Source organism: Pecten maximus, chromosome 1 (genome assembly GCF_902652985.1).
Source record: "Pecten maximus chromosome 1, xPecMax1.1, whole genome shotgun sequence".
NCBI lineage: Eukaryota > Metazoa > Mollusca > Bivalvia > Pectinida > Pectinidae > Pecten > Pecten maximus.
The window spans coordinates 55,111,724-55,139,437 of NC_047015.1; the positions used below are offsets into that span (position 1 = coordinate 55,111,724).

A 27,714-nucleotide genomic window follows, 5' to 3' on the forward strand; every position below is an offset into this window, starting at 1 on the left:
AAGTAACGTTTTGACCATTACTCTTTCTATTGGACGTGAACATGACGTCTTGACCATTCCTGTCTCTATTGGACGGGTACATGACGTCTTGACCATTACTCTCTCTATTAGACCGGTACATGACGTCTTGACCATTACTCTCACTATTGGACGGGTACATGACGTCTTGACCATTACTCTCTCTATTGGTCAGGCAAGTAACCTTTTGACCATTACTCACTCGATTGGACGTGAACATGACTTTCTGACCATTACTCTCTCTATTGGACGGGTACATGACGTTTTGACCATTACTCTCTCTATTACACCGGTACATGACGTCTTGACCAGTACTGTATCTATTAGACGGGTACATGACGTCTTGACCATTACTCACTCTATTAGACGGGTACATGACGTCTTGACCATTACTCTCACTATTGGACAGGTAAGTAACGTTTTGGCCATTACTCTTTCTATTGGACGGGTACATGACGTCTTGACCATTACTCTCACTATTGGACAGGTAAGTAACGTTTTGACCATTACTCTCTCTATTGGACGGGTACATGACGTCTTGACCATATCTCTCTCTATTTGACGGGTACATGACGTCTTGACCATTACTCTCTCTATTGGACGGGTACATGACGTCTTGACCATTATTGTATCTATTTGACGAGTGATAACCTTTTGACTATAACACTCTCTTTTGAATTGTACATGACTTTATTCTTTCTCTGTGACAGGTTCATGACTTTTATCATTATACAACCTACATGATTGGCACATGACGTTTTGATCATTACTCTCACTATTGGACGGTTGATTAGTTTGTATCTGTTGACAGTTTACATATAACTCTCTTTTGGACAGATACCAGTGACAATTACACTCTCTGTTGAACGGGTACATGATTTTTTACCATTGCATTCTCTAACAAGGAACATCAATCGACATTATAGTGTAAGCGGGATATCGTTGTTATTTTATTTGTGAAATAATCAAAGTTAGTAAAGGCAAAATTGATTTGGAAAAATGCCAGGAAATTGCATACATTACTGTAGGCTTAGCAAACACGTGACATGCATCATAGTGAAGGTAATGCGATCTGTCATGAATGACGTCACCCCCTTTACCCAGGTATATAAAACGCCCAGCCAATCCACGCAGGCCGCATTCCAAACCTGTCACCAGCTTCCCATGCTTTACGTTTGGCTACATTCGTGAGGACACCGCCTGCTAGGTAGAAACTTTAAAACTCGACATACACTATTGTGAGGATATCGCCAACAAGTATGTGAGTACAAAATGTCAAAAACCAAAATTGTGTCTAAGATTTAATTCTTCAATTCTCTGCTTACAATAAGATAAACTCATTTCACTGCGTTGCTTTTGTTCAGATATGAGGAGATAACAGATACTAACATTATTTTGGGCTCGTTCGCATGCTTTAGGAAAAAGCTGATGACAGTCGTTCTGGTTCTAACTTCTGCATAAAACTCTGATTTAGATGAAGCAAGGGTATCGATGAAAACGGCCAAATTAAGAGAAAAAAATGCGATTTAATTTTTGACATTTATATGTTTACCGATATCGGGATGTAAGTTTATCGGTAAGAAGCGTGATACGATAACAAAAAAAACTATAGCGTACTCGTTTTGCTTCGATAGAATTATTATATGAATATCAATGCCTTGTGAAATAAGATTAACTGCGATGGGTGAATGGGGGTATACGATGTATACAAAAGTTTTGTAATTACCGACAAGTAATACTGTTATAAACAACGTGTCGAAATAAATAAGGTATACAAATCAATGAAACTCATGTTATTTTATTACACATATTATTACACATTATTATTATTACACATAAAACGGTAGTGAACATCAATTGAAAATGGCAAGGTGTCTATTCCTATTGAAAGAAAAGCCGTTCTATGAAATTGGAATTTTAGTTATAAGGTTTTCGGACTTATATTTTGATATTTCGTCAAATACAAAGAGATGTTGATTAATCCTCAATTTGTAGAATTGTGGGCTAAGTGACATATATATTGTAACATCATATGTAATTACAAGATAAGTTAAAAATTATACGACACTCACCGAACTTTAAAATCAATTTTAACTCTGTTTTTTGGTGATTTTAGAAATTAAAGAGGAATTATATTTTGTTCAGGTTTCTGTTAATTTTTTTTTGTCCCACTTCTCTGGCCTCTGGGGACCACATCCCGTCAATATCATTAATTCAGATCACCATGTGCTAGTAATGTTCAATGTCAGATTTGGTCAAAATTGACCCAGTGGTTTTGAAAAAGGAAAAAAAATGTAATGAATTAATGGGCAATGACCTTGGCCACCTGTAACCTTTACCTGTACATCTATAGTCTGTCTTACCTTTGGCTTTTACCTGTCATCTAAAGTCTGTCCTACCTGTGACTTTTATCTGTACATCTATAATCTGTCTTACCTGTGACTTTTTTCTGTACATCTATAGTCTGTTTTACCTGTGACTTTTACCTGTTCTTCTATAGCCAGTCTTACTTACCTTTTATCTTTCTGTAACATTATATGGTACTAGTTTAAGAAAAGATGTTGAAAAATTAAAATGTATGGTATCTTATTATGTTGGACGATATGTGAACGCTTATTGTCGTCTAATTAATCAATCTGGTTGTAATTAATGGAAAGAAAATGCTAATGATTTTGTGTGTACATGTAATGTATTTTTACAACGTTTTGACATATATCATTGCTTCTTTTGGTCTGTGATAAGTACAGAGATTTATAGATATAAATTTACGGATCCTTGACTGCAGAATTTAAGAACACAATGACGGAGAAACGTTTAAATAAGCCCGGAATAAATATATTCGTTATGACAAGATATTTCACAGAAATGAAGTTATGGACATGTTCTCTCGTTGACTAGTTACTTTATTGTAGCAAACTTCAGCACCTATACAGATCATAACCCCTCAAGCATTGACCTCGAGTGAGAATACTCAAAAACCAAAAAGATGATAATAACAGGTGATAAGTGTGCCTACATACATGTATTTGAGTCGGGCTAGTTATCAGTGGGGAGATAAAAACATTGAAAACTGGAAAGGGCTTGAGAGGTAGTACAGGGAATAAGGAATTCGGGCGAAATATCTCAATGTGTCAATAAAAGGCGTGTTTACTAAATTTGGGATATCAGGGGAAAATATAGTTTGATGGTTAAATAAAGATACTGAGATGGTGAAGAGACCTATGTAAAAATGATGCTTTATTTTTATCTTGGTATTTACTATTTAATTGTGATCCGTTTATATAGAGTACAGGATAATACATTAATGTAAAAACAGATAGGAAACACATTATTTATATAGCCCACTTTTCATATATAAGCGGTTAATATAACAATGCACTGACACAATTGTAAGTATTAACCTCTAAACACGTAGTTCATCGGATAAGATTTAAGTGGTATCCCGTGTGAGAACTGTCCATCTTACACGAAAAAGAGCCTTGTCGGCTAATAGCACACGTGACAGTACCGGCTCGGAGGTTAGGGATAGAAGTCTAAAGAATATATATCTGATAAACTTTTTTTTTTTTCACTTTCTTTATTTTTCCAAGTTCACATATATAAACACATTGCTACAAGAAACAAAACATGTCTATTTGATTAATTCTTACTTCTGCTTACATATATACTTTTACTGTCTAGTACAAAATATATTTTCAATCTTACTTAATATTATTAATTATTAACTAGATCCAGTGCTGTGCTGATAGAAATCCATCATTCTCTTATTCGGTTCGCCTTTGTTCGGGAATAAAATATCACACTTTGTTTTTCAATTTGTTTATAGTACATAAAAATTGACCGGATCCCTTCAATAGATGGGATAATATTTTACATCTGCAGGAATAAATATACTTTTTCATAAGTAAAATACAAAAATTAATAACATCAAATTGAGAGTCATTATTACAACCTAACAGGACTGAAGTACAATTCATATCAAACAATATATTTAAATTAGTTATAAATCTATTTTTTATGAATTCCCATAGAACACGAACATAAGGGCATTCCCAGAAAAGGTGTTCAATTGTTTCTCTATTAGCCATACAAAAAGTACATAGTTCACTTTCAACAATTTTCATTTTCATTAATCTAGAATTTGTATAAATAATTCTATGAAGCAACCTAAATTGAAAAGTCCTTATGTTTGTATCATCTGACAACAAAAAAACTGACTTAAATATCAGTTTCCAATCTTCCAAATTAAATACAGTTCCTAACTTTCTATTCCATTTTTCTACGACTTTGTTTGGAAATTCCTGCTGTTCACCGATAAGAAGATTATAAAAATGTTTAGCCACTTTTTCGTTAGACTTAAGCGAAGTAATTAAATTGCCTTCAATATTATTTAGTTTTCTACCATTATTAATAATATTTTGTTTCCAGTTCCTTGGAATAGCAGAGAGTAGCCCTTGAAAGGTTATAATATTAGTATTTATATTATACTTCCGCTGGAATTCTTCAAAAGATAGAAATTCACCAGTCTCATTTAATAAGTCATTAATGAAAAACACATTGTTCTTTATCCATTTATAGTATATAACATGTTAATTATTTACAAGAATTTTATTGTTTAACCACAATGGTTGAGATAATTGGTCATTCGGGGTTGTGGGAGGTACACGTGTCAAGGAAGCCCATATCTGAATTACATTTTGCCAAAATGTGTTAAATTTACATGAAATTTTCAGTAATCCTTCACTATTCAGGTCCCAAAGTTTATCTCCTCCCATCTTTTCCACCTTACTTAATAGTAATATTTTCCAACTGGAATAGTTTTCTGGATTCAATAATTTCTTTATCCATGTTATTTTTTGAGCTTGACAATAAGATTTTACATGCGGCATTCCTAGTCCCCCATTTTCATAAGTATTTATCATTGTATTTCTTTTGATTTTGTCTTTTTTTCCCGACCATAAAAAATTGAAAATTTTTTTTGTAGATTTTGGAGAAATGTTTCTGATGGATCTGGGAGTGTAGAAAATAAATGCGTGAATATTGGTAGTACTAGAGTTTTTATAACTGTAATTTTTCCCAAATAACTCAAGTTTCTAAAAGACCAGTCATTTAAGAGTTTTTTAACAGATGTAAGTTTTTCTTCAAAATTATGCTTAGTGATGTCTTCCTTAGTCAGATCAAAAGAAATGCCAAGTAGTTTAAATTTCCCACTATGGTTCCAAAAAAGACCTTTCTCTTGTAAATATTCCTCACCACAACCCCGTTTAACCCCAATCCATAATAAGTGGGTTTTGTCCAGGTTTGTTCGTAAACCAGAACAGTCTATAAAAAGATCAAGTGTGCTTAGTGCGTTTTCTAATGAAGTTTCATCATCATCAAGGCATAGTGTTGAATCGTCTGCATATTGACTCAACATATATTCAGAGTTTTCTATATTAATGCCCTTTATATTTGGATTAAACTTAAGAGATGAACTAAGAAGTTCTATAGATAATATAAAAATATATGGTGATAAAGGGTCTCCCTGCCTAACTCCTCTTTCAACATTAAAGAATTTTGACATATGTCCATTATTAGAAATACAACTCGAACAGTTATTATAAAAACATTTCATCCATTTTCTTAAATTGGGCCCAAAACCTTGAAATTCTAATGCTTTTTGAATAAATGGCCATTCTAGGGAATCAAAAGCTTTCTCAAAGTCCAATAAAATGAGTAATCCTGGGATGTTATTTTCACGCGTTTTTTCAATTATATCTAAAATAAATCTAGTACATTCCCCTATGTATCTACCTTTTACAAACCCTTTTTGTGAATCACTAATAAGTTTATTTAAGTATGGTTTTATTCTATTTGCAATACATGAGGAAACAATTTTATAATCTACATTTAAAAGTGATATAGGGCGCCAGTTTTTTAAAAACAGTTTTGATTTACCTTCTTTTGGAATACAATTTATAATGCCCTGTCGCTGCGAAATAGACAGATATCCCTTTTCAAAAGATTCATTAAAAGAGTTAATAAGGGGGTTGTAAATATCGTTCCAAAAATTTTTATAGAATTCCACTGTAAATCCATCTAAACCAGGAGATTTTGAATTTTTCATATTTTTGAGTGCCTTTAAACATTCTAATCTATTAATAATGCCTTCAATTTCATCTGATTCCTCAATACTTAATTTATAATTGTAAGGATTTCCTTCGTTAAAAAAAGACTGCTTATGCATTTCCCCTAAATGGGTTTCTCTGCTTCTGTATAACTCTTTATAATATTTCACTTGCTCTTCCATAATTTCTTCTAGTTCTAAAATTTCTCTATTTTCCTCAGTAATTATTTTCGGAATAAGTTTTTCTGTGAAATGTCTTTTTTCTAAATTACAAAAATATTTTGTACTCTTCTCTCCTTCAACTTTCCACCTTGCTTTTGCCCTAATTATCATACCCTTAACTTTATCTTCCCTGATTTTCTTAAGTTCACCCTCTACTCTAATAACCTCAGCATCATTTACATTTTCCCCTTCACCCAAATAAAGATCTTTTAACTTAAGTTCTAATTTTCGTTCTTCATCCACTCTGATTGTTTTCTTATGTGAACAGTATTTTATAGTTAACCCACGTATCATTAGCTTAATTGTTTCCCAAAGTAGTTGATAATCTATTATATATTCATTTTGGGAAGTATTATCATTATTTCTATATTGGTTAAGGGTGTCGGAAATGAATTCTTTAACTTTTGTAACATATACTTCATCATATAGTAAGGAATTATTGAATTTCCAAGTTCCAAAACCGCGTTTTTGGTCAACAAATTTAAAAGAGACTGAAACTGATCTATAGCATAATCCTATGTCAGTATTTGTAATAAATGGAACTAAATCAGAAGATACTAAAAAGTAGTCTAATCTAGCCTGTTTTTGATAGGGACCCCTCCATGTATACCTTTTAACTTCAGGATTTTCTTCCCTCCATATATCTAAAATATCTAGGGAGGACATCATTTCGTGGACTCTAGCTTGACTTCTGGGGTTATTATTCTGTCTATAATTAAGGTTATCAAGATCATAATTTAGGGACACATTCCAATCTCCACATGCTATAATAGGATTATTATCTAGAGTTTCGAGTTTTCGCTGTATGTTATCGAAGAAGGCAGGATTATCCTCATTAGGACCATACAGAGCTAACAGAGTTATTTTTCTATCAAAGAGTTTAATTTCAAGCATTAAGAAATTACCATTGGTATCTTTAATTTCCTTCAAAATCTCAAATTCAAATGTATTATTAAAAAGAATAGCTACACCCCTACTATTACTGGAGAAAGAGCAGAATTTAGACGTATACCCCCATTCAGTAGCCCAAAAATTTTCAACTTCTTTAGAAGAATGTGTATCAATAAGTATCGTTATATCATATTTTTTCCTGCAGTTAGTAAAAAAATCTCGACGCTTTATCTTATCAGACGACAAACCCCGACAATTACAGCAACCGATTTTAAGATTATCATCCATTATTGGTATCACACAAGCTTATTACTTTAAAAAATACATATTCATAGCAGCACAGCACTGGTTCATGATTTTTTTCTAAAGTGAACTTTTTTTCAATCAACAAAGAAAACTCCCCGTTTCCCCACCCCCCTCCCCTGATATAAACTTTAAGAAACATTAAAGTGGCCAAGATTTTGAAAAAAGCCACACTGGCTCACTGTCAACCATATATGTTTACATGTTAAAATAACAGTCTTATTTACACCTGACATCTTGCGAGCGTCTTGTACCTACATCAGTTCGACAGTTTATAAAAACACTCCCGGAAATTGAGACTTGCTAATACTAAAATATTATTGGAACCCAAAACCCGGTCTATATTATCCGGACTCTGTTATAAATTCCGGTACCGGATTATAATATACATGATATAAAGATATGGTATTTCCATCTGAACCAACACAATATAAATACTGTATGTCTGATATTTAATTATGTATTGAGATTATCTTATAATATTGATTAAATGTGTACATAATGTACATTCAGGCTCGTAATGCTTGAATTAATGTATTATAAAAACCTATCCATAATAATTGTACATGTCTGTACACGTATCCCAGACTATGTTATCTGAAATATGTATGTCAATGTGATAAATATGTCTAATACTTAATTATTTATTTTGCCAATTATAAGCATTGTTTATAAAAAGAAAGTACAAACTTTCCTATTGAAACACATGTGTATCCGAGTAAAACACTCCCGGAAATTGGACTGGCTAATACTAAAACATTTTTGGAACCCAAAACCCAGTTCTATATTATCCGGACTCTGTTATAAATTCCGGTACCGGATTATAATATAAAGATAGGGTATTTCCCTCTGCCCCCAAACAATATAAATACTGTATGTCTGATACTTAATTATGTATTGAGATTATCTTATAATATTGATTAAATGTGTACATAATAATTGTACATAATGTACATTCAGGCTCGTAATGCTTAAATTAATGTATTGTAAAAACCTATCTATAATACTTATACATGTCTGTACACGTATCCCAGACTATGTTGACTCTGAAATATGTATTTCAATGTGATAAATATGTCTAATACTTAATTATTTATTTTGCCAATTATAAGCATTGTTTATAAAAAGAAAGTACAAACTTTCCTATTGAACACATGCGTATCCGAGTATATGTTAGCCACTCAAAATCCTTCATAATGATTATATGCATATTTTCTCATTAATGCATGCGCATACCGTCGTATATTGTATATTATATATATTACGTCATTTACCATAAAATCCTATTTACGACTCATGCACCCAATCACATCTGTGTGTACCTTTATTCAGCTTGGCCAGTTCAGATGTGTACTATAACTTATTACATAGTAGTTTATTTATACCTATAAATGCTTATATGCATATTTTCTCATTACCATATACAGTCGTATTTAATTGTATATTAGTATTTTACGCCATTTACCACAATATCCTATTTACGACTCATGCACATTAGATCACATCTGTGTGTACCTTTATTCAGCTTGACCAGGTCAGATGTGTACTATAACTTATCACATAATAGGTTATCCATACTTTAACAGTAAATATAAACCAGACTACATGTTAGTATTTAGTTTTCATAAATCGATTGTATTACAATCTAAATTATAAAAATCATCAGTCTGTATTCATTTACTAGAAACAATATACAGAGACACATGTGAGTACACTACAGTGTACATTTTGTATATTTCAATTTAGTTACAACTTATTACCATTTCAGTATGCATTTTGTTTATATCATTGAGATCATTGTCTTAGTCACTCAACATCCAAAATATAGAGCTTGATCACTTCCTGTTAAACATATTAATCGTATACATTTATATTGTGCGAATAAACTTAACAATGATACAAACTTTGCTATTCCTGATGTATCTCAGGATTTTGTGATTCAGTTTTTAAAAGGTTTGAATGAGCAAAAAGCTACTGTTAAGGATGAGGTAATTGCAAAACTGTTAGAAATAGTTCATCCTGAAATAGCCCAGTCCTTTACTTATATTATAAAACTTAGTATTCAGTCAGGTAAAATTCCAACAACGTTGAAGATGGCACTCCCATTCACAAAAGTGGCAGTACTGCTGATGTTAGCAAATATAGGCCAATATCTATTTTACCAATACCTTCTAAGATTATAGAAAAACACATACACAATAGGTTTTAATATAAGTAGTATTTCAGAGAAAGATACAGACACATCCAACTGTATCAAATTCCCCATAATACATTGGTTCTGTATTTTTTACTGACAGCGAGATATTTACTACAAAATCAGCATCAACAAACATATTAATAGTCAGTTTTGAGCCTACCTAATAAGTATGTTTATATATTTTGTATTTTTAAATTGATATATAGTCAACCTTCGTTATCTCGAAGTGGGATACCACAAACTTCGAGATATCCCGATTATTCGAAGTTAATGAGTATAAATTCTAAATTGTTTCTAAACTAATTTTACTTCGAGTTAAGCAGGGTCTTCGGGTTATCAGAGTTCAAGATAACGATAACAGCTTGTAGATGACATATAATTACAAATGTTGGCTAGGTTAAGGCGAAAATGACGAACATTTACCTTAGATTTTACTTGGAGCCTTCTCATGCTTTCTCGTCCGACAATGCGGTAAGATTGTTAAAAGATAAAAACGTAAAATTTCTGCTTATGTAAGCAATAATATTGTAAAACTAGAACACCAGTATTGACTATATGTAGAAAAACAATTATAACAATGTAAACCAGTCATATGGAAAGGAAAGTCAACGTGGCGGTGTCAATAAAAAAACAGTTGTTGATTTCAAACTGATATCCGCATCACAGAGGTGTCATAATTCAGTAAGGTGTGTACATTTAACAGCCCTATAAGCGTCGAATCTGACTGGTTCACTTGCATAATTAGCTATTTATAATACTATTATAGATATTATATGCAATATCATACTATATATGAACCGTGGTTTGAGAATTCATACCAAGAACCTGTGCCCGCGCATTTAAAGGGTGCCGGAACTTTTATGCCAGGGATAAATTCATGTAACACCTTCAGGTTTAATAAGGGGACATAACCCTATCTTCCTAAATGTACTTGTCGTCTGCTAGCCGATGTTCAACATAATGGCTTATAAGAGGAAAACATCTGACATTAGATTCCAAACTGTTGATTACTGAGGCGTAAAAGAAAGGAATACAGTGGTGGTAAAGTATACAAAATAATAATGAACAGATTCACAGTTTGTCATTCATACACGACGCAAAAAAAATGGTAAATTATCAGTTTGATTACTCAAGGATGCGTTACTATTAGATCAACCAAGATTTTGTGTTACATATAAGCTGATTTATAAAGTGATATGTTAAGTCAAATTAGTCAGTTATCGGATGGGAAGTAATCTGCAGATAATCTTCCGAAATGTCTTCATTACAAATCGGTTGGACTACACCATTAAATGACTGGGTGACTCCACACTGGTGTGGTGGACTGTAAAATTAAAAACTTATTAACTTTAATTTGGCATGTGATTATGTATCCAATCCCAGTGTTCCGACTGAAATTGTAACAAAAAATGTCTTCCTTATATTGATCAGTTATCTGGGATCGTTATCTAAAATAGGTACACTTTTGTAAATCTAAAGTTTTTGTCCGGTATCAAAGGGAGATGTTTCGTAGGCCCCACAGTAGGGCTAGAACCTCACGGTCGGTCCATACATATCTGTGTACAATATTTTTGATCTTAAATTAGTAGCAATTGGAATTGATCAGAGTTTAATGATTATAGAAGCCTCGTGATATTTAAAGATACAGTTATATAACCCGTCATCTGAAAAGGCCGTAAGACAGTAATACCGGACGTGAAACCAATTAAATTAAATAAATGAAATCATACAAGATGCCCATTGGTCTCAACGGTCACCTGACCCTCTTTGATCCTCGTCAATCAGCCCCTGAAGTTAAGTGGGCCAGCATTTGTATACCAACAAACTGCCTTCAAAAACTACCGATTCAAACCAAGTTATAGTTAATTCCAGAAGAAATCACACAGATGGTATCCAAAATGGACTTTTGTTAAAAATATAAACAAATAGTAAAATACACCTCATCCCATGGGGCAAATATGAGACCCAGGATCACGAAATTCCCAATTTTGGAAAAGAACCTTAACACCCTTCCATCTAAAAGCGTATTTGATTCACATAATTTGGGTCTTTAAAATTGTATTTTTGTTTTGTTGGTTTGTTTGTTTGTGTGGGTTTTTCAGTTTATTAAACACTTTAGACCCCGCCTATCAGCCCATGATGTGGGTCAGTCAGGGTCAACAAATTGTTATCCAATGGTGATAATGTTTACCAAATTAGAATGAATTCCAATAGAAAAGAAACAAATTATAGTAAAAAAAAAATTGATAGTAAATTTCACCCCTTTCCTCAGGGGTAGACTTGAGACCCCGGGGTCATAGAGTTCACAATTTTGATTAAAGACCTTCAGACCCTTTTGTCTGTGAAGAATATTTGATATTGACGACAGTTTTAAGCAGAACGAAATTCCAAGCTTATTAAATTATGCACCGATGATATCACAGAAGCCAAAACGCAGACTACATATACATTCGGTAGTGAGTAATTGTATAATCTACATGTAGAGTACATACAAAGATGATAAGATCTCGATATACAGTTTCTATTGACTTATGGTTATTCTCCAACAGGCAATGAAAGTTGCCGAATTGTTCCTTATTGATAATTTCTCATATACACGCATGTATACGTGTACACGAGAATATTGCAAAATGTCGTCGGTTTCGAGTTATATCCTCGATACAACTTTCCTCTTCACTGTTAGTGTCAAATATATTAAGTCAGAAAATAAAATTGGAAGTAAAGTATAGATAACAGTGTCAAAATATTCATTTTAGCCTACCATCATCAGGTGGTGGGCTTTTCAAATCGCCCTTCGTACATGTACGGCCGTCGTCCATCTGTCACCCGTAAACAATCTTTATTGCCGCTGTTCTTCAAAAAGTATTTAATAGATATTTCTCAAATTTGGTTTTTGCTCCCTTTGGTCCCTTGGTGTGCAATTGTTTTTTGAGACTAATCAGAAAACAAATTGGCCATTTTTTTCAGGAGGTACTTAAGGGATCTTTCTCAAACACCTTATATATATTTGGCTCCCCTTTGTAGCAACATAATATTAAGATATGTTAATATTGAGACTGATCGAAAAAATAAAATGGCCGACATGTGGCTGTCTTTGGATTTTGACATTCGAAATTTATTATCACTATTGCAAAATACTTAATGCACCTTTCATAAATTCCATATGTAGTTTTTGCCTGGTGCCTTGTTATGCAGGTTAAATGGCCGACAGCCGTCCATCTTGGATTTTGAGAGTTGAAGTTTGTTGTCGCTATTTCTTGAGAAGTACTGGAGCGATATTTCTCAGACTTCGTATTCCGGGGTCGAAGTTTAATATGACATAAAATTGCACTTTCTCAAATTAAGCTAACAATAAGTGTTTCATTTTTGTTACTTTCCGACCGTAATCAAATTGTGCTCTCTTTTTTTCTCAGTAAGGGCGCTAATTGTTGACCTGGGCCTGAAACTACGACATCCATTCTGTGCGAAAACATCCATATTGGACTTGTCGGTGAGTACACATATGTTAAAGACTAAGTGTCGTCTGGATTATTTATTGACTTTATTCTCCTCGTAACTTAATGTATGAGTAAAGATTCGTAATTTAATAACAATCCCGACCGTTTTCACCTCTACTTGAACATTGTAATGTATCTCCGGAATCAAAAGTATCAAGATACACTTTTATCGACCGAGAACATCCGCATATCTCTTCATTCAAAATTATATATTTATTATAAATCTATATTATCATAGGTGATTGACTTGTTGAATCAATATTGGTTTTGATACAAACGCTTGAATGAGTATTAATTTATGAGCGAAGAAATGTTAGACTATAGCCCTTTTGCAAAAGGTGGCCCTGACCAAACTAAACTAACTTGATGGAAGGGAAGTAACTCTAATTGATTCGTGCGTAAATGCTATGTTATATGTCACCCGGCAATGACAAATCTGTTACCTTGGAAAGTAGGTTATGCAAATATTAAATAACAAATCTGTAATAAACTTATTTAAAATGCATCTTATTATCGGGCTCTACTGTTTAATCAATAGCTTTTGTGCTTTAATGTGATAATAATCATAAAATGACATTCTTATTTAATTCAAATCTTGTCCTTCCGTAAAAAATATTTTAAACTACTTATTGAGAAAAACTGCAACTATCTTTTTCAATCTTCACATGTAGATTCTCCTTGATCCCTATTTGTGCCCAATCGGTTTTGAGTATGATCAATCTAAAAAAAACAAAATGGCCGATAGGCAGCCATCTTTGATTTCGAAAGTTGAAAATTGTTGTCGCTATTTTTGAGAATTCCTGGAGGGATATAGTTCCTCAAACTTTACCTGTATCACAGGCACTTGCCTCGTCTGACAACTGACATTTAATATTCTCGTCTGACGATATCCTAATTATATATAATATGTAGGCGTGAGGATAAACGAGTCCGGTGTCTGTGCCTGAATGTCCCGCTTCCTCTATGGAAGTGTCCAAATTTTTAGTCTGGTCGGTTAACAAATCAGCTGACAGGCAGACAATTGGAAATTCAACTGTTGAGATTTGTTATCGCCATTTCTTGAGAAGTACTGGAATAGTATTTCTCAAATATAATATAAAGGTTTGCCTTATGTCTAAATAATAATATTTGTGTTTTCGCAAACATGTCAGAAAAAATAGGGTAGGTAGGTAGGAACATTTTTTTTCGGCATAGCCGTCTAATTTTGTTTTGGCCCCGGATATGACGCGACAGGTGGCGTTTCTGTCAAGATGAAGTACGTGATTGGTCAATGTAGCGGTCAATGCAAAATGCAGATACAGTTTAAAACGAAACAAAGTTAAAGGGACCTCACGATAAACCAATATTTATTTTGTATTTTCTATCATATTATTGGGTATATCTTTTAAAAAAATAACCTTCTGAACAATAACCATTCGAATTTGATGATGTATGTACATAAAAACATCAATTATCAATTATTAAAAGGTTATCACTCTGAATATGCAAATTTTGTGACATATACGATAAACGCATGCGCACAACAAACTAAAACACATGGAAACAAAAATGGCTTCCATTGTGAATCGACTGCGGTTGGAAACGATAACAGCTTCCGCAATGAAGAGAATAATAGGGAAATGGGTCAAACACAATCCTAGAATTAAACTTGGGAAGCAGTACAATAGATTGTAACAGGTCAAACATGAAAACAGCAGTAATACGGACGCCGCTCGTATTCTGCTTGATTGTTTGATAGTAGGTCATGACAATCTCGGTAGGCTAGTATTTACACAAACTCTGTAATATTAACACAAACTCTGTAATAGTTCCACAAGCTCGGTAATATTTACACAGTCTGTACCAGTACATCGCTACTGTCACTATACTATATGAACAGTGTTTACACTTATTTACACATAAATATGTGTGCCGTAATATATACAGAACGTGTTATTTAACATTTAAACCACTGTATAATATCGTTATCCAACTAACCCAGACGGAATATAGATATCGCCTTGTAAACTATCGTCTGTTTGTGTTGCCACGATTTCAAAACAGTCACGTAATAATTTAAAAATAATTTCCGCGCTAAATTAAGAGGGGGATTTCCAACTAAATCGAGTGGTCAAGCTGGACATAGGGATTGACTGTGAACATTGGGACAGCACAGAAACATAACTGGAAAGGAACAAAACGCGTAAATTCAGTGAAAATTGCAACGTTTATCGTGATGTCCCTAGGGTTTAAATTGAATGCAAGCTGAATAAGTGGATGCATCTATTCAAATGACACATTTGCAGTCCTGTTATCACCAAAAATGATTCAAACTAGTATAATTTTGTAATCCGTGCTGAAACTGCGTATTTATTAATTAAAATGTAGTTCATTAATTTATTTCACCAGTAGTTTTACATTATAACCACCAGCATTAAAACTATGCCGTTTATCTGTTTTAAAGATATTTCTTGTTATTTTTTAAATAGTTTTTACTAAGGTTATATTGACATGGAAGCCTGACTAATAGTCCTTCAAAATGACCAATTAACTTCAGTGTAGGCACACTAATATAGGATTGGTAGGGTTAGCGGGAACACATGTTTCTTTAAGCCTTAGTCTTTATTTGCGTTGCTTGTTCGTCAATTCAATTTTGAGTCTGACCGAAAAACAAAATGGCCGACAGGTAGCCCTTTTGATTTTGACGTTTCTTATCGTTATATCTTAGATCTGTTTTAGAATTTAGAGATCTCTAGCGGAGGCAGTGATTTAAATTTAATTAATTCTCCGCTCTGTTGCACAGTGTAAATTCAAATACCTATAAATGAATGAGCACCGTAGGAACACAAGCAGACACAGGCTACAATTATGTGTTAAATGTCTACATTATTGATTAAGAATTGGATTTAGTACTGCGATAATTTGATTCATTTTCTAGTGACTATTACAATTTGTTGCAGAAGAAATGTGTTTATTGTTTTACTTTATTATTCCAAACAGGTTGTAACCCCTGTATCTTAGAGGACATCATTCTTCAACACAGAGCTGGGCAAAGGAGCATATAGCATTTCTATAGAAAAGGCTTTGATAGGCTGAGTCTGTGAGTATCCCTCGGAAGGTCATCAACGAATTTATCATGTGGTAACATTAGCGTTGTTTTTTTAAAGTCTTTTTCTCTAGCGTTAAGTTACCATCTAATACAACATTTTCTAGTTTGTTGCTTTTGTCATCCCGTGAACAGTCAGTGTTTCTAAAAATCAGGGTATTAGTGTAGTAGCTGGTAACTACCTATGAGAGAGTTACTTTCGTCTGCAAATTTGACCTAATTATGCTCTTTACGGACAACGTTAAGATATTTTCAAGATTTCTTATATGGCGCTTTTCAATAACACAGAAAACGTAAATATTTCAAAGCTACGAAAAAACTTCGTATTAACGTCAACGATAACGTCCGTCCTTCGGTCTGTGTCTGGTGTACACTATATCTTATGATACGTTGGGTGTATATTGCAACTAAAAATCCGCGATGACGTTTTGCTCATTTGATGTCGAATCTGATACAAAAAACGAAATGGCTGAAAGTTGAAGTTTGGTATCGGTGATGAAATATTCTATGTAAGAAGTCTGTTTATACTTGTTGTGTTGACAATAAAATATTTTGAAAGCTTGGTATCACAAGAGAAAAGATAATACTTACATAGAACCAATAAAGAACATTCATTGGGCAGCGCCAAGATTCCTCTTGGATCTTTTCATGTCATGTTCCATTTTAGCCATAAAATGTTTATCATCCTACTTTTATTTCAACCAGGTACTACATCCTTGTCGCTCAGAGGATATCGATTTTTGACAACGAGCTGGGAAACAGGGGCACACAAACTTTATTTTAAAATACTTCAATAGGCCAAGTCTGTGAGTATACAGGGTCAAAATTTATATTCTATTTGTCTTTTGATTGATTTCTCTTTCTCAAGTTTAAAGTACACATGTAACCATTAAATGCAATCATTCTATATTGGTACTTTTATCACCCCGGACACAGCCATTCGTTTTAAAACAGGACATTCGTGTAGTAGCTGGTGGCTACCCCCTTATAACATATAGCAGTATGGAATAATTTGTACTTATTCTCTTCTACAAGTACAACGTAATATCTTGTGTGTACAACTAATTACCTTGCACATGAAATATTATTTTATATGTACAACTTACTATCTTGTACACATGATTTATTATTTTGTACGTAATAACTTATCATAATCTCTTTGTCCGGAGGCTGACGGTAAGTTCTGATTAAGATAAATGAGTTTATATAGACACGTACAAACGTCATCTATAATAATCAAATTACCGCGGATTATGCATCGACTAATATGTTCTATGTCTGTATGTTAGAGTCATCAGTCCGTTGAAACCAGAGGGGCAGTGATAAGAACAATAATATCTCGACAACTTCGGGTTTTCTGGGTCAAGGTCATGGTCACTGATACATTTTTCGTGGTAGCCAGTAGGGCACATATATTGCTAACGCAACACCAGGTATGCTTGTATGTGAGTTTTAGATTCAAAGCGCACGAATATTTCGGGGGTTTTTGTTTTTGTTTTTTTGTTTTTTTTTATCCGTATTATCGACATGTAGTATGTTTAGGCAATGATTCGGGGTTCGTTCAGTTAAGTCTGACGTATATCTGAACTCAGTTCTGTTCTATACGGACAACGATTTGAGATTTGTAGGAATCCTATATATAACTGTACCTATAACAGTGTAGATGTGTTTTACTTATTCCGTCATTTCTTTGTTATACAGATACAACAAGAGGATCCCGTGTGTCGCCGAACTCCATCTTATCACGCTAAATTACTAACAGTCATGGCTTCAAATCTCGGCCGCTCAATTATCAAAGCACAAGATCCTGTAAGGCTTAAGGGGCATCCAAAGTGTCAGGTCCATAAACAAAACGACGTGCTATTATTATGTCGGGACTGTAAGATGCTTATCTGTATAACTTGTTCTATAAGTAGTCATAAAGAACACATTGATAGCTTTCAGGAACTAACAAATATTAAAACAGAGCAAAATCAAATAATTCAGGACTTTTTGGATGAAACAGATAACGTAAAAATTCCAAAACTAAACCAGGAAATTTTATCTTCTCGAATAAAAATATCTTCACGTAAACCTATGTACGATAAACTTCGCAAAAACATCATCGACAACAACAACGAGTGCAAATTAGAAATGGACAAAATCACCGAGGAGTACATTACTTTGTGTGATAAGATGGAGGTGGCGGACACGGACCTCATCCAGACCCACATCACAGACCTGGAGAGGAGGTTGGATACTTTAAAGGAACTCTCATCAGAATATAAACAGACTCTCCAGACAGGAACGGGTGTTCTCAAGTACGACTCGGTATCAGAAATCCGGGAACTTGATTCCGACATCCCACCGACACCTAACATAGACATGGCCGAGTTTACTCCGGGTATCGACAGACAAAGTCACCTGAAACAGGCCCTCGGGAAGTTGAAAATTCCTGCTGACCCTCTCCGGTACACACTTCCGGACAGTCCAACCGTCATGGCCCAGTTCTCATACACGGATTACATCTCATCGATCTGTCCTACATCTGATGGACGTGCGTGGCTGTGTGACAGGGACACCGACACAGTAAATCTCATAAACAACAAAGGTCAGGTCATACACACGATAAAACACAACAGTAACATCGATAACATCAGTCTGAACCCCACTACAGGTCGTCTGTGGTTCAGTTGTAGGGATGAGAGGTCTATCTGTGAAGTATCTTTTTTTACATTTTTATCATTATTTACACCAGCCACAAGGTTTACTATAGAGGATTACCCATACAGTCTGTGTGTGACCAGGGAGGGTCGGGTAGTGGTGGGTACAGGGGGTGAACAGGGGTACAAGGTGATGATATACACTGTAGACGGCCAGGTGTTACATACACACATTGTGGAGGGGTCAGGGACGGGGTATGTACTGTCAATATCACAATGTAGTGTTACAGGTAACATAGCTGTAGTGAGTGGTAAACATATCAGTGGGGAATACACTCCAGACAACTACAGGCGTCACATCAGTGTGTACAACCCAACACTCCGGCCACTGGTCCACTACCGGGGGGAGGGGATAGAGGCCCGGGGGGAGGGAATGCAGGTACAGAAGTCAGTCACACCAGACAAGTTTGGTCCAATCACAGTTGTATATGACAGCAAGGGTAATATTGTTATTGCTGACAGGACAAGGAACACAATAGAACTGATAAGTGGAGCAGGGAAGTACATAAAAACACTTCACACAAACAAAGGATGGCAGTGGGTAGTAGGTATACAGAAGGGTGATGTGTTGTGGTCAGAATTAGAGTTAGATACAGGAGAGTTGGGACTCAAACTCCTCAAGTATTATAGTGACTGAGTGACTCAACCTTGAGTGAGGATACAGACAATTTATATCAGTGGACTTATACAACATTAACTTTATATTTTATCATCATGGTCGACATTTTCTTCTGATGGATACTTTTATCAACAATGTTAGACTGTGTTGACATGTTTCTTTCACTGAACTGTTGTTCCCATCATATGAATGTGATATTCATTATTGATTTAAAAACAATGTTTTATTTTAATTACGGACTAAGGTGTGTTTATCTAAGTCCGTGATTTATAGTAAATGTATCAATGCACATTTATCTGACCGTGGGTTTGTAAATCCATACCGGTTTCATATCCACCCTGAAATCAACATCTCTGTATCTGATTGAGGTGTATAACCTGACTTCCCTACCTCCTCCAGTGGATCGTCCAAAACATGTTTTACCCACAAACACTTGGTATAATCCTAAAACAGTAAAACCACTAAGTGTAATAAGTCTAGAAATCATTTGTAAATATCACTATTGTTTTTATGTAATAAATAAAATTGAATTTTGAATTTATGATGTCCTTTATCATTTCAATACAAAGCCTGCAGAAAACTCCGAGCATAACTTCTAGGTAAAAATGGAAAACGGTCTTTGATAAGATATTTCATAAGTCATTGACAATGTTTTACAACTTCAGTTACCCTGTATTAGATTGACAAGTAAAACATCAGGTAAGATACCCGGTATGTCGGTGACCGAAGACGATATTACATCAGGTAAGATACCTGGTATGTCGGTGACAGAAGACGATATAACATCAGGTAAGATACCCGGTATGTCGGTGACAGAAGACGATAATACATCAGGTAAGATACCTGGTATGTCGGTGACAGAAGACGATATAATATCAGGTAAGATACGTGGTATGTCGGTGACAGAAGACGATATAACATCAGGTAAGATACCTGATATGTCGGTGACAGAAGACTATATAACATCAGGTAAGATACCCGGTATGTCGGTGACAAAAGACGATATAAAATCAGGTAAGATACCTGGTATGTCGGTGACAGCAGACGATATTACCTCAGTTAAGATACCCGGTATGTCGGTGACAGAAGACGATATGACATCAGGTAAGATACCCGTTATGTCGGTGACAGAAGACGATATAACATCAGGTAAGATACCTGGTATGTCGGTGACAGAAGACGATATAACATCAGGTAAGATACCTGGTATGTCGGTGACAGAAGACGATATTACATCAGGTAAGATACCTGGTATGTCGGTGACAGAAGACGATATAACATCAGGTAAGATACCCGGTATGTCGGTGACAGAAGACGATACAACATCAGGTAAGATACCTGGTATGTCGGTGACAGAAGACGATATAACATCAGGTAAGATACCCGGTATGTCGGTGACAAAAGACGATACAACATCAGGTAAGATACCTGGTATGTCGGTGACAGAAGACGATATAACATCAGGTAAGATACCCGTATGTCGGTGACAGAAGACCATATTACCTCAGGTAAGATACCCAGTATGTCGGTGACAGAAGACGATATTACCTCCGGTAAGATACCTGGTATGTCGGTAACAGAAGACGATATAACATCAGGTAAGATACCTGGTATGTCGGTGACAGAAGACGATATAACATCAGGTAAGATACCCGGTATGTCGGTGACAGAAGACGATATAACATCAGGTAAGATACCTGGTATGTCGGTAACAGAAGACGATATAACATCAGGTAAGATACCTGGTATGTCGGTGACAGAAGACGATATAACATCAGGTAAGATACCCGGTATGTCGGTGACAGAAGACGATATTACCTCAGGTAAGATACCTGGTATGTCGGTGACAGAAGACGATATGACATCAGGTAAGATACCCGGTATGTCGGTGACAGAAGACGATATGACATCAGGTAAGATATCTGGTATGTCGGTGACAGAAGACGATATAACATCAGGTAAGATACCTGGTATGTCGGTGACAGAAGACGATATAATATCAGGTAAGATACCTGGTATGTCGGTGACAGAAGACGATATAACATCAGTTAAGATACCCGGTATGTCGGTGACAGAAGACGATATAACATCAGGTAAGATACCCGGTATGTCGGTGACAGAAGACGATATAACATCAGGTAAGATACCTGGTATGTCGGTGACAGAAGACGATATAACATCAGGTAAGATACCTGGTATGTCGGTGACAGAAGACGATATAACATCAGTTAAGATACCCTGGTATGTCGGTGACAGAAGACGATATAACATCAGGTAAGATACCCGGTATGTCGGTGACAGAAGACGATATAACATCAGGTAAGATACCTGGTATGTCGGTGACAGAAGACGATATAACATCAGGTAAGATACCTGGTATGTCGGTGACAGAAGACGATATTACATCAGGTAAGATACCTGGTATGTCGGTGACAGAAGACGATATAACATCAGGTAAGATACCCGGTATGTCGGTGACAGAAGACGATACAACATCAGGTAAGATACCTGGTATGTCGGTGACAGAAGACGATATAACATCAGGTAAGATACCCGGTATGTCGGTGACAGAAGACGATACAACATCAGGTAAGATACCTGGTATGTCGGTGACAGAAGACGATATAACATCAGGTAAGATACCCGTATGTCGGTGACAGAAGACGATATTACATCAGGTAAGATACCCAGTATGTCGGTGACAGAAGACGATATTACCTCCGGTAAGATACCTGGTATGTCGGTAACAGAAGACGATATAACATCAGGTAAGATACCTGGTATGTCGGTGACAGAAGACGATATAACATCAGGTAAGATACCCGGTATGTCGGTGACAGAAGACGATATAACATCAGGTAAGATACCTGGTATGTCGGTAACAGAAGACGATATAACATCAGGTAAGATACCTGGTATGTCGGTGACAGAAGACGATATAACATCAGGTAAGATACCCGGTATGTCGGTGACAGAAGACGATATTACCTCAGGTAAGATACCTGGTATGTCGGTGACAGAAGACGATATGACATCAGGTAAGATACCCGGTATGTCGGTGACAGAAGACGATATGACATCAGGTAAGATATCTGGTATGTCGGTGACAGAAGACGATATAACATCAGGTAAGATACCTGGTATGTCGGTGACAGAAGACGATATAATATCAGGTAAGATACGTGGTATGTCGGTGACAGAAGACGATATAACATCAGGTAAGATACCCGATATGTAGGCGACAGAAGACGATATAACATCAGGTAAGATACCTGGTATGTCAGTGACAGAAGACGATATAACATCAGGTAAGATACCCGGTATGTCGGTAACAGAAGACGATATAACATCAGGTAAGATACCTGGTATGTCAGTGACAAAAGGCGATATAACATCAGATAAGATACCTGGTATGTCGGTGACAGAAGACGATATAACATCAGGTAAGATACCTGGTATGTCGGTGACAGAAGGCGATATAACATCAGGTAAGATACCCGGTATGTCGGTGACAGAAGGCGATATAACATCAGATAAGATACCTGGTATGTCGGTGACAGAAGACGATATAACATCAGGTAAGATACCTGGTATGTCGGTGACAGAAGACGATATAACATTAGGTAAGATACCCGGTATGTCGGTGACAGAAGACGATATAACATCAGGTAAGATACCCGGTATGTCGGTGACAGAAGGCGATATAACATCAGATAAGATACCTGGTATGTCGGTGACAGAAGACGATATAACATCAGGTAAGATACCTGGTATGTCGGTGACAGAAGACGATATAACATTAGGTAAGATACCCGGTATGTCGGTGACAGAAGACGATATAACATTAGGTAAGATACCCGGTATGTCGGTGACAGAAGACGATATAACATCAGGTAAGATACCCGGTATGTCGGTGACAGAAGACGATATAACATCAGATAAGATACCTGGTATGTCGGTGACAGAAGACGATATAACATCAGGTAAGATACCCGGTATGTCGGTGACAGAAGACGATATGACATCAGGTAAGATACCCGGTATGTCGGTGACAGAAGACGATATGACATCAGGTAAGATACCTGGTATGTCGGTGACAGAAGACGATATGACATCAGGTAAGATACCTGGTATGTCGGTGACATAAGACGATATAACATCAGGTAAGATACCCGATATGTAGGCGACAGAAGACGATATAACATCAGGTAAGATACCCGGTATGTCGGTGACAGAAGACGATATAACATCAGGTAAGATACCCGGTATGTAGGCGACAGAAGACGATATAACATCAGGTAAGATACCTGGTATGTCGGTGACAGAAGACGATATAACATCAGGTAAGATACCTGGTATGTCGGTGACAGAAGACGATATAACATCAGGTAAGATACCTGGTATGTCGGTGACAGAAGACGATATAACATCAGGTAAGATACCTGGTATGTCGGTGACAGAAGACGATATAACATCAGGTAAGATACCTGGTATGTCGGTGACAGAAGACGATATAACATCAGGTAAGATACCTGGTATGTCAGTGACAGAAGACGATATAACATCAGGTAAGATACCTGGTATGTCGGTGACAGAAGACGATATAACATCAGGTAAGATACCTGGTATGTCGGTGACAGAAGACGATATTACATCAGGTAAGATACCTGGTATGTCGGTGACAGAAGACGATATAACATCAGGTAAGATACCTGGTATGTCGGTGACAGAAGACGATTGAACATCAGGTAAGATATCTGGTATGTCGGTGACAGAAGACGATATAACATCAGGTAAGATACCTGGTATGTCGGTGACAGAAGACGATATAACATCAGGTAAGATACCTGGTATGTCGGTGACAGAAGACGATATAACATCAGGTAAGATACCTGGTATGTCGGTGACAGAAGACGATATAACATCAGGTAAGATACCTGGTATGTCGGTGACAGAAGACGATATAACATCAGGTAAGATACCCTGGTATGTCGGTGACAGAAGACGATATAACATCAGGTAAGATACCTGGTATGTCGGTGACAGAAGACGATATAACATCAGGTAAGATACCTGGTATGTCGGTGACAGAAGACGATATAACATCAGGTAAGATACCTGGTATGTCGGTGACAGAAGACGATATAACATCAGGTAAGATACCTGGTATGTCGGTGACAGAAGACGATATAACATCAGGTAAGATACCTGGTATGTCGGTGACAGAAGACGATATAACATCAGGTAAGATACCTGGTATGTCGGTGACAGAAGACGATATAACATCAGGTAAGATACCTGGTATGTCGGTGACAGAAGACGATATAACATCAGGTAAGATACCTGGTATGTCGGTGACAGAAGACGATATAACATCAGGTAAGATACCTGGTATGTCGGTGACAGAAGACGATATAACATCAGGTAAGATACCTGGTATGTCGGTGACAGAAGACGATATAACATCAGGTAAGATCCCTGGTATGTCGGTGACAGAAGACGATATAACATCAGGTAAGATACCTGGTATGTCGGTGACAGAAGACGATATAACATCAGGTAAGATACCTGGTATGTCGGTGACAGAAGACGATATAACATCAGGTAAGATACCTGGTATGTCGGTGACAGAAGACGATATAACATCAGGTAAGATACCTGGTATGTCGGTGACAGAAGACGATATAACATCAGGTAAGATACCTGGTATGTCGGTGACAGAAGACGATATAACATCAGGTAAGATACCTGGTATGTCGGTGACAGAAGACGATATAACATCAGGTAAGATACCCGGTATGTCGGTGACAGAAGACGATATAACATCAGGTAAGATACCTGGTATGTCGGTGACAGAAGACGATATAACATCAGGTAAGATACCTGGTATGTCGGTGACAGAAGACGATATAACATCAGGTAAGATACCCTGGTATGTCGGTGACAGAAGACGATATAACATCAGGTAAGATACCTGGTATGTCGGTGACAGAAGACGATATAACATCAGGTAAGATACCTGGTATGTCGGTGACAGAAGACGATATAACATCAGGTAAGATACCTGGTATGTCGGTGACAGAAGACGATATAACATCAGGTAAGATACCTGGTATGTCGGTGACAGAAGACGATATAACATCAGGTAAGATACCTGGTATGTCGATGACAGAAGACGATATAACATCAGGTAAGATACCTGGTATGTCGGTGACAGAAGACGATATAACATCAGGTAAGATACCTGGTATGTCGGTGACAGAAGACGATATAACATCAGGTTAGATCCCTGGTATGTCGGTGACAGAAGACGATATAACATCAGGTAAGATATCTGATATGTCGCTGACAGAAGACGATATAACATCAGGTAAGATACCTGGTATGTCGGTGACAGAAGACGATATAACATCAGGTAAGATACCTGGTATGTCGGTGACAGAAGACGATATAACATCAGGTAAGATACCTGGTATGTCGGTGACAGAAGACGATATAACATCAGGTAAGATACCTGGTATGTCGGTGACAGAAGACGATATAACATCAGGTAAGATACCTGGTATGTCGGTGACAGAAGACGATATAACATCAGGTAAGATACCTGGTATGTCGGTGACAGAAGACGATATAACATCAGGTAAGATACCTGGTATGTCGGTGACAGAAGACGATATAACATCAGGTAAGATACCTGGTATGTCGGTGACAGAAGACGATATAACATCAGGTAAGATACCTGGTATGTCGGTGACAGAAGACGATATAACATCAGGTAAGATACCTGGTATGTCGGTGACAGAAGACGATATAACATCAGGTAAGATACCTGGTATGTCGGTGACAGAAGACGATATAACATCAGGTAAGATACCCTGGTATGTCGGTGACAGAAGACGATATAACATCAGGTAAGATACCTGGTATGTCGGTGACAGAAGACGATATAACATCAGGTAAGATACCTGGTATGTCGGTGACAGAAGACGATATAACATCAGGTAAGATACCTGGTATGTCGGTGACAGAAGACGATATAACATCAGGTAAGATACCTGGTATGTCGGTGACAGAAGACGATATAACATCAGGTAAGATACCCTGGTATGTCGGTGACAGAAGACGATATACATCAGGTAAGATACCTGGTATGTCGGTGACAGAAGACGATATAACGTCAGGTAAGATATCTGGTTTGTCGGTGACAGAAGACGATATAACATCAGGTAAGATACCTGGTATGTCGGTGACAGAAGACGATATAACATCAGGTAAGATACCTGGTATGTCGGTGACAGAAGACGATATAACATCAGGTAAGATACCTGGTATGTCGGTGACAGAAGACGATATAACATCAGGTAAGATACCTGGTATGTCGGTGACAGAAGACGATATAACATCAGGTAAGATACCTGGTATGTCGGTGACAGAAGACGATATAACATCAGGTAAGATACCTGGTATGTCGGTGACAGAAGACGATATAACATCAGGTAAGATACCTGGTATGTCGGTGACAGAAGACGATATAACATCAGGTAAGATACCTGGTATGTCGGTGACAGAAGACGATATAACATCAGGTAAGATACCTGGTATGTCGGTGACAGAAGACGATATAACATCAGGTAAGATACCTGGTATGTCGGTGACAGAAGACGATATAACATCAGGTAAGATACCTGGTATGTCGGTGACAGAAGACGATATAACATCAGGTAAGATACCTGGTATGTCGGTGACAGAAGACGATATAACATCAGGTAAGATATCTGGTATGTCGGTGACAGAAGACGATATAACATCAGGTAAGATACCTGGTATGTCGGTGACAGAAGACGATATAACATCAGGTAAGATACCTGGTATGTCGGTGACAGAAGACGATATAACATCAGGTAAGATACCTGGTATGTCGGTGACAGAAGACGATATAACATCAGGTAAGATACCTGGTATGTCGGTGACAGAAGACGATATAACATCAGGTAAGATACCTGGTATGTCGGTGACAGAAGACGATATAACATCAGGTAAGATACCTGGTATGTCGGTGACAGAAGACGATATA

The 27,714-nt window shown here is 36.4% G+C and overlaps 1 protein-coding gene across 1 annotated transcript; it reads left to right on the forward strand.

Annotated features, from left to right (window-relative positions):
• The first annotated feature begins 1,158 nt into the window (after positions 1-1,158).
• Positions 1,159-19,658, forward strand: LOC117320002. The gene is made up of 5 exons (XM_033874733.1): positions 1,159-1,279; positions 13,151-13,227; positions 16,214-16,313; positions 17,025-17,125; positions 18,021-19,658. Exon 5 carries the CDS (start codon positions 18,084-18,086, stop codon positions 19,656-19,658), a length of 1,575 nt encoding a protein of 524 aa, XP_033730624.1. The 5' UTR covers positions 1,159-1,279; positions 13,151-13,227; positions 16,214-16,313; positions 17,025-17,125; positions 18,021-18,083.
• Positions 19,659-27,714: the final 8,056 nt, after the last annotated feature.

Coding starts and splice junctions, on each gene's coding strand:
- LOC117320002 (XM_033874733.1), top strand. CDS start 18,084: ATGGCTTCAAATCTCGGCCGCTCAATTATCAAAGCACAAGATCCTGTA.